Source organism: Zingiber officinale, chromosome 10B, assembly GCF_018446385.1.
Source record: "Zingiber officinale cultivar Zhangliang chromosome 10B, Zo_v1.1, whole genome shotgun sequence".
Lineage (NCBI taxonomy): Eukaryota > Viridiplantae > Streptophyta > Magnoliopsida > Zingiberales > Zingiberaceae > Zingiber > Zingiber officinale.
This window is the reverse complement of record NC_056005.1, coordinates 83467063-83475521: the sequence shown is the minus strand read 5'-3', so window position 1 is coordinate 83475521 and position 8459 is coordinate 83467063. Positions and strand designations below refer to the sequence as shown.

At 43.8% G+C, this 8459-nt stretch overlaps 3 protein-coding genes across 3 annotated transcripts; 2 read left to right on the top strand and 1 right to left on the bottom strand.

Annotated features, from left to right (window-relative positions):
* Positions 1-403: 403 nt before the first annotated feature.
* On the top strand, positions 404-2276 carry LOC122029926 (DNA damage-repair/toleration protein DRT100-like). Its single transcript, XM_042589069.1, has one exon. It carries the CDS (start codon positions 655-657, stop codon positions 2212-2214), a length of 1560 nt encoding a protein of 519 aa, XP_042445003.1. The 5' UTR covers positions 404-654; the 3' UTR covers positions 2215-2276.
* Positions 2277-2333: 57 nt separating this feature from the next.
* LOC122029927 (high mobility group B protein 7-like) lies at positions 2334-5736 on the bottom strand. Its single transcript, XM_042589070.1, has 9 exons — positions 4943-5736; positions 3659-4864; positions 3475-3557; positions 3339-3387; positions 3154-3258; positions 3017-3074; positions 2871-2915; positions 2652-2780; positions 2334-2583 (listed from the first exon to the last, which is right to left on the bottom strand). Exons 2-9 carry the CDS (start codon positions 3763-3765, stop codon positions 2530-2532), a joined length of 630 nt encoding a protein of 209 aa, XP_042445004.1. The 5' UTR covers positions 3766-4864; positions 4943-5736; the 3' UTR covers positions 2334-2529.
* On the top strand, positions 4530-5810 carry LOC122029928 (putative pectate lyase 2). Its single transcript, XM_042589071.1, has 3 exons — positions 4530-4871; positions 4952-5307; positions 5399-5810. Exons 1-3 carry the CDS (start codon positions 4530-4532, stop codon positions 5769-5771), a joined length of 1071 nt encoding a protein of 356 aa, XP_042445005.1. The 3' UTR covers positions 5772-5810.
* Positions 5811-8459: the final 2649 nt, after the last annotated feature.

The following is an 8459-nucleotide window of genomic DNA, read 5'->3' as shown; positions in this document are numbered from 1 at the left end:
AAATTTCTCTTAATGAGTAATTGATATTTTTCTGACTTAGTCTGATAGCTGATGATAAAAAATTTCTATAGACCTAAATCGATTAAATTGAAAAGGTAATACCAACTTTAAAAAACCATCACAATTTTAACAGTTGAATTGATCAGTAGTATGCAATTTGACAGCTTCACAATAGAGATCATGTAGGTGACAAAATGCCTGGACGAAATGTTTCTTAAATCATGGCCAGTTTGTGTTCTCCAGATAAGAATGAAAAAAAAAAAAAAAAAAGGCAAACAAACAAAAACAGCATTAAGAACTATCATGTTCTTCACAAAAAGAATTAAAAAAATAGAAAGAAAAAGCCATCATGACCTTTAACACTTTTGATCTGTCATGAGCTTTGTGTTCTTTTGACATTTTGAGTTATGATGTGTTTAACATCACAAAGATGCAGGAAAACAGCACGATCGCTCGACTGGAAACCATTCAATTCTGTTTTTGAAATGCAAACGAAGACGCTCCATCATCGTTCAATTCAAGCTCAATGGCGATTCTCGTGAACAAAAATGTTCCATGTGAGACGAGTAAAAGAGGCAGCTCTCTCCCAAACTCTATAAATTACAGAGCTAGCTGAGCTCTCCTCAATCCTCATCATCACTTCCATTCCATGCCATGAAAACCTCCACGTTGATCTTGCAGGTTTCCCTAATCTTTGCTCTCGTCGCAGTGTTATTATTGCAGGTCGTAGCTCAGAGAGTCGGAGATGGCCATGCACCTTGCTCGAAGGAGGACATGGCTGCCCTCCTCACCTTCAAATCCAGCATCCTCGAGGACAGCACAGGCATCTTATCGTCATGGACAGGCAACGACTGCTGCTCAGACTGGGAAGGTGTCAGCTGCGACCTCTCCAGGGGGAAGGTAGTGCAATTGAAGCTCGAAATGCCGGCTTCTGGATACGGACCACGTCCCCTCTTCATGAGGGGCACTCTCTCCCCTGCTCTGGGCAGCCTCAAGTCCTTACAGATACTACAGATCACCGGAGCCAAGAAGCTCACCGGAGCCATCCCCGAGAGCTTCTCACAGCTGAGCAGCCTCATCGAGCTCATCCTCGACGACAACTTGCTTTCCGGCTCCATACCTTCAGGCTTGGGGAGGCTGACCGCTCTCGCCGTCCTCTCACTGAGCGGCAACAGGCTCACCGGACAATTGCCCCCGAGCCTCGGGCATCTCAAGCTGGCTCAAGTCAACTTGGGCAGGAACCTTTTGGCAGGCCCTGTGCCATCGACCTTCGGAAACCTCAAGGCCTTAGAGTTTCTCGACCTCAGTCACAACCAGTTGATCGGAGGAATTCCCAGCTTCATGGGAGAATACCAGAACCTCACCAACCTCGACCTTTCCTACAACCAGTTCTCGGGACCAATTCCCAGCTCTCTTTGCAGGTTGTCCATGGCAATGGAGATCTCATTAGACAGCAACAGGCTCACAGGCCAGATACCGAGCCAGATCGGCGACCTACAAAATCTCAGAACCTTCTCAGTCAGTAACAACTCGCTCAATGGTTCCATTCCATATTCACTGGGGAAGCTCAAGAAGCTATGGCGAGTGAACTTGTCTGGGAACAAACTTTCAGGTCCTGTTCCTCTTGAAGTCCAAAATGGTTTGCCTGTTCTCCAAAGCCTCCACCTTTCCCACAATGACTTCCAGCTACAGACAATTCCAGATTGGATTAGGAGAAGAGAGCTTAGGGAAGTGCACCTTGCAGGCTGCAACATCAGGGTCAGCCTCGAGCCGTTTGCATTCCCAGGTATTATCGATCAGTTAGATCTTTCTGACAATCATCTCACAGGAGAAATTGGTGACTTCTTCACGAACATGTCAGTTCTGCAAACACTCGACCTGCACTCGAACCAGATTTCAGGTGAAATACCGAGCTCCATATGGAGGGTTAAGAGCCTGCAGAGGCTTGATCTCTCGAGGAACCAAATTGAAGGAGGGATCCCAGCAAGTTTAGGTCAGATAACCACCTTGGAATGGCTGGACATATCGAACAACATGATCAATGGCAGCATGCCGAGCACCTTCAGCAGCTTAGTCAAGATCAAGCATGCTAGCTTCAGAGCAAACAGATTGTGTGGACAAATTCCTCAGTCGAGGCCTTTCAATATCTTCCCACCTGCTGCTTATGCTCATAACTTGTGCCTGTGTGGCCGCCCACTGCCACCATGCAAGTGAAATCATCCTCGTTTACAATTTCATCAACATCAAATCAAATATAGCAAGCATCCTTAATGCCTCTGTTCCATCATTGTCTGTATGACTAATCTTACGACACAACAAATTTCAAAACAAAATTAAATTAAGAAATCATCATACTAGATAAGCAAAAGATCACATAACATTGTTCAAATCAAACAAGACAATTTAACAAACTGTCTCAAGAAGTGAAGGAGATGAACAACATTTTCAGCAGTTCACTATGAACTGAATTTCTTAAAATTTACATAAAGAGATCAGAGTCCATGTTGCTGTAATTGTGGCCAGAATTCATTAATCTTCATCTTCTAGTTCCTCTTCTTCTTTGGCAGAAGCTTCCTTCTCCTCCTGTGCATACATGAACAATGGTCACAATGGAAAGCTAAGATTTAACTTGTGAGAAACATTGAACATACTTCTTCTTGATTGGTTTCTTCTTCCTGCTTCTCACCTGCTTCCTCCTCACCTTCTAGATTGTCCTCTTCTACTGCTTTCTTAAATTCTGCTTTGAGCTCTGCAGCTCTTTCAACATAAGGTTTCTTTTCCTGCATCAAAAAACAAACAAACAAAAAATGAAATTTTGAACAAGAAAATGCAGAGTAATAAACTAACACAAAACTAATGTAAACACTCACTTCTTCCGACATAGATTTCCACTTTTCACCACCTTCCTTGGCAACCTGTTTTAAACAAGTTAACAATAACAATCAAAAATTGAAATTTGAAAGGAAAAAAAAAACACACAAACTTAATCAAAATCCAAGTGGCTACTGAGTTTTACCAAAGACACGCTCTTATTATCAGGGTTAGCCTCTTTGAATGACTTCCTAAAATCATCCCTGTAGTAACACAATATTGAATTAATCAGAACAATTTGAAACGCTTGAAATGACTTTAATTAGGCATCTTTTTGTTTACATGAAAAGGAAGAAGGCTGTGGGAGGTCGCTTGCGACCACTAGATTCTTTGGACTTCTTTGCCTTCTTTGGCTTCTTCTCCCTATCCGTCAAGGCAGCTCTCTTCCTGATATCAAGGAGGAAAACTAAGAAAACAGAAAGCTGAAGATATAATTTAATTGTCATTAATAAAAAAAAAAAATTTACTTCTCTGCAGGCTTCGTCGCCTCCACTGTTTTTTCCACAACTTGAGATTCTGTTGGGAGATCATAAATTCATAAGAAAACCGAGCAATAAATTGCAAGATGAAATAAGAATCAAGCGATCAAGGCCAGAAATTTACCAAGCGTCATTTTGATCTTAGAATCGAGACTGCAACTGTGCATGTCGATGAGCACGACTGCCACATCCTTTTTGCACGCTTCGCTGTGATCAATCAACAAACAAGAACAGACTTTTATGAAAAATGAGTAACCAAAGCAAAAGGAGACAAGATCGAAAAACAAACAAAAAATAGAAGGGCGCACCATCTTGTGAAGGCGCTTCCATCCCTCGCACGCTTCAACGTGTTAGTGTCTGCTTCCACCCTTTTCCTCGGCCTCGGCGGATTAGCCTTTGATGAACCCTTCGCCATTGCTCCCCTTCCTGAACACGACGGCGACTGTGTGAAGACCGAGAGAGATCAGGAACGAAACGAAAACAACAGCGCAAGAACCAACAGCCCGATCTAGAAGAGACTATAAAGGAAGGAAATGTTAGGCGGGAAAAGAGGAGATTTCGCATTTCCAATTCGCGCGCCTGAGCAGTTCGCGTGGGAATTGGGAAATTTTGGGGGGAAAGGGCCGCGGATCGAGATTCCTGACCGTCGATGGACTCATCGGACGGCTGCAGTAATTGCCGGGAAGCCTACTGAACTTGGCGCCACAAATGTGTACCAATACGACGAGACGACTAGGCCAAGCTCTTAACGGGCCCAATTTAGGCCCATTTATAGATCCAATCGAATCAACTGTGGCCCAATTTCTATCGCGGCGGATCTTTGCTTCCCCGCCGGCGACGGGCCTCCCCTTCGAACGTCGACGGAGAAGAACCGAAGATAGTTCAAAAATATCTGTCGAAATTGAAAGATTGCAAACTAAATTAGGTCCATCACGTTCAATGCCCATGCAATTATAGCCATGTCCAACAAACAGCAAGAGCAACTTCCTTCTCCCTGTCTACCACTGGTTTCGAGCACAGCGCCCGAAGCTCATTCCATCTCCAATCTTCCAAGAATTCTCGAATCCGGCATTAGTCACAAGGCCAGCAATGGCTTCGACTTCCTTCTCCGCCAAGAAGAGCATCCTGCTCTCCTTCCTCGTTCTGGTCTTCATTTGCAATGCTTGCGCGGCGAGGCGCATGAACGTCGTCGACCGGTGCTGGCGGCGCGACCGCCACTGGGCGGCCGACAGGCAACGCCTCGCCCGATGTGCCGTCGGCTTCGCAGCCCCCATGCACCACAACGTCGGCCGCGGTCTGCGGCGGTACACGGTTACCGACTCCAGCGACGACCCAGTGCGTCCCCGCCCTGGCACGCTGCGCTACGGCGCGACCGTGCTCCCGGGGAAGGTGTGGATCACTTTCCAAGGGAGCATGCAGATCAAGCTGGTGAGGCCTCTTCTCGTCAAGAACTTCACCACCATCGACGGCCGCGGTGCCGACGTCCACGTTGCTTACGGCGCCGGAATTCTGCTCTACCAGGTATGTAAAAGCACACAACACGTTGGGTCAGGCAAAGCAACAAACAGTTGTGATGCAGAGTGTACACGTACTTAATTCAGGTGAGTAATGTCATCATTCACGGGATCCAAGTCCACCACATACGAGCGCAGGCGGCGGGGCAGGTGATGGACCCGCTCGGCGAGCTGATAGAGATGGTTGCGGAGGACGGCGACGCGATCCGGCTGGTGTCTTCGTCCGAGGTTTGGATCGACCACAACACGCTGTACAGCTGCGAGGACGGGCTGCTCGACGTGACGCTCGGCTCCAATGCAGTGACGGTGTCCAACAACTGGTTCAGGGAGCACGACAAAGTGATGCTGCTCGGCCACAACGACGACTTCGTGCAGGACAAGACGATGCACGTCACCGTCGCCTTCAATCGCTTCGGCCCCAATTGCAACCAGCGGATGCCCAGGTGATCCATATGATTAATTGGCCGGTTTTTCATAATCGATGCAGCGGAGTGCTGATCGATAGCCGCGATCTATCGGTTGCGTTGCGTGCAGGGTCAGGTACGGCTACGCGCATTTGGTGAACAACTTGTACGACGGGTGGCTCGAGTACGCCGTCGGCGGCAGCACGCACCCCATCATCCTTAGCCAGGGCAATCTCTACGTGGCGTCGCCAGGCGGAAACAAGAAGGCTACGCTCCGAATGGACGCAGGCGGCGTGCGAGCGATGTCGGCGTCGTGGAAATGGCGCTCGGTCAATGACGCCTTCGTCAACGGGGCGTTCTTCCGGCAGACGGGCACCGGCCCGGTACGGCCGCCGTACGGGCGGAAGCAGAAGTTTCGGGTCGCGCGGGCGGAGGCCGTGCGAGACTTGACGAGGCACGCCGGCGCACTCGGCTGCAGCGCCGCTACCGGCGTTCGATGCTGATCGGAACGAAAAGACTAGTTTATTGCGTTGCCGTGTATCGTCCAAATTCATTATTATAACTCTTACGTTTTCTATCGCATTTTATCCCCTATCTTTAAAAAAAAATAACATTTAATTCTCACCCAAAATTAAATATGATAAATTTTATAAAATATAATTATATCCTTATGTTTTTTTTTATATCTGTACACCGACAAGATGGAAAAGGGATCTCAGGTGATATGTGTCCGTGAGCATACGAGTATAGTTAATTAATAAAATATTGATCTTACAAGCATTATTGATTAAATATTAATTAACTTCGTACGCTGAGTCAACTAAATAATCAAATGTTGACTCATAAATAGTTAAAAGAGGAAGAGAAGGGAAGAGAAAGAGAGAATAAGTGTAGATGAATGAATGATGATAGATTGTAAAATTTTGATTTCGTTATGATATTAATTAATGTCCCTATGTATTGTTCATTTATCTAACTCTATATTTACAGTCGTATAGGAATTCTAACTAAAGTCCAACACAATTCCACGTAAGTTGCACCGAAGAGTTTACTCAAGTTCTAACGTTATTAAATAAAGAAACAACTCTAGAAAGTCCGATTAAAGAGTTATCCTAAGGCCCTTCAGTCATACAATCGTCAGAGTTATTCAATTTACTCCCTAACAATAGATTAATGCAATTAAGTAGAAAATATAATCTAGAAAGTCCGGTTAAAAAGATATCCTCTATCAGATGGCCCCTTGGTTATACAATCGTTAGATTACACAAGTCACTTCCTAATATTAATTTGGAGAAAACTTCTAAAACTCTAATTAACCTCCCTAGTAGAGAATTGATCCTTATTTCAAGAAAATACCATAGAAAGTAAGGGATATCTTCTGTCACAATGTCTCATGGTCTTACAATCCAAGGCTCTTCCTCTACGTAGTGATCAAAACACTACATCTGAATGTATTGACCTCACACACATTTCGTCAAACTCATACAAGGCATAATACACAAGAATAAGTCATAAAACATATCATAACATAAGAAAATGTCCAAATATGTAGTTCCAACATCAACATTGCATCACAAATATTCCTTACATCCTAAAAACGAAGGATCTACTCCATAGAGAAGAAAATATAACCAAGAGACAAAGAAGTAAAGAAATCTACAACTCAAAACATAAAGAGAAGAGAAGAGAAGACTTATCCATGTAGCGCCGGTCTTCTTGGATGCAATCCTCGCTCCGGAGGTAGATGGATTGGCGAAGATGAAGCTTCTAGGATTCTCCCAAGGGGGAGAACCCTTTCCCAAGAAATGGGGGCGAGTCTCAAACCAAAGATGAGTAAAAAAGGGAGAAACCCCCTTTTATAGTAAGGGGCACACAACCCCTTGTGCTTTCCTTCACAATCGTGCCTTTTGGCACGGCCTAGGTGTGCATGGCCTTGGCCAGGGAGGCACGGTCATGTGATTTCACATGGACATGTGTCAAGGTCGTGTCTCCCTTGTAGAGCCTTTTAGCGCATCTTAATATGGTATTCTCAAGTTGAAATTTTTAGCAAAGTTGTATATCTTAAAATTAGCTACATTTTGGTATCTTGAACAGCTCGAAATTCCAATTGAACAAAATGTTATGACCATTTTACTTTAAATATGCAATACAAAAAATGCAGAATTTGACACGGTCATGTCTCAAGGTCACAATTCACTTGTGGAGCCTTTTAGCACATCTAAACTTCATTTTCTCTAGTTGAAGTCTGAATAGAAGTTGTACATCATGAAGTTATATACATTTTGGTATAAAGATTAGCCCGTAACTCCAACCGAACAAAAAGTTATGGTCATTTTACTTTTGATCTATAATGTTGACAAAGATATGGCAGTGCCTAAAAGACACAATCATGCCTAGGCACGGCCAGGTCGTGTGAAACACTAGTTTGTGCCATTTTTTCACACGATCATGTCTCATAAGCACAACTCGGGTATTTTGGAGGCTCTAGACTTTATTTTAGTTCCGTTTTTCATCAAATTTCTTTCGTTGGATAATGCATGAGTCAAGAAACATCGCTAGAACATATTCATTTATTAAAACTCCAATTGAAAGTATGTTAAAAGTCTTTTCCTTCATATATGTTTCGAGTGAACATGCTCCTTCTTTCGACTTCATGTTTTAAGGCTTTTTACTCCATTTTTGCTCCAAAATGTATCATATCAACAAGAAAATACAAAGAGCAGATTTTTGACAAAAAAAGAGTAATTATGCTGAAAATATGATAAGATGTGTAAAAGTGCATAGATCAAGAGCAAATAAAGTACGTGAATGTACGTTAAAATATACATAAAAGTGTATATAATCTACGCGCATCACCAACTATATATATCACCAAGACCACTTAGGGGGCAACACAAGGGATCCAAGGAATTTGGTCACAACCACATCACTAACAGAAGATGGAGGGACTAGGACAACAAGGAATTCATATTATAATTTGGCCACTGTAGCATAATCCTCATGAGGGAAAAAGCACATTGAATTGACCGCTATATCCTTCAATAAAAGCCCTCACAAAATTCATTCATGCACCAGCATAAACAATAGAAAATAGAAACTCTAAAAGGGATAACCAGCCAAAAACTCATTCCACCACCCTCACCAAATAAAAAAGAATCAGAATTCTAAATTGATGAATCAAAATCAAATGA

What these genes read in the sequence shown, in the direction of transcription:
- LOC122029926 (XM_042589069.1), top strand. Translation starts at nt 655, where the DNA reads ATGAAAACCTCCACGTTGATCTTGCAGGTTTCCCTAATCTTTGCTCTC.
- LOC122029927 (XM_042589070.1), bottom strand. Translation starts at nt 3,765, where the DNA reads ATGGCGAAGGGTTCATCAAAGGCTAATCCGCCGAGGCCGAGGAAAAGG. An exon ending in TAAGATCAAAATGACGCTTG is followed by an intron (nt 3,388 to 3,474) that starts GTAAATTTCTGG and finishes ATCTCCCAACAG; the next exon opens with AATCTCAAGTTGTGGAAAAA. An exon ending in ACAGCCTTCTTCCTTTTCAT is followed by an intron (nt 3,075 to 3,153) that starts GTAAACAAAAAG and finishes GTGTTACTACAG; the next exon opens with GGATGATTTTAGGAAGTCAT.
- LOC122029928 (XM_042589071.1), top strand. Translation starts at nt 4,530, where the DNA reads ATGAACGTCGTCGACCGGTGCTGGCGGCGCGACCGCCACTGGGCGGCC. An exon ending in CCGGAATTCTGCTCTACCAG is followed by an intron (nt 4,872 to 4,951) that starts GTATGTAAAAGC and finishes TACTTAATTCAG; the next exon opens with GTGAGTAATGTCATCATTCA. An exon ending in TGCAACCAGCGGATGCCCAG is followed by an intron (nt 5,308 to 5,398) that starts GTGATCCATATG and finishes CGTTGCGTGCAG; the next exon opens with GGTCAGGTACGGCTACGCGC.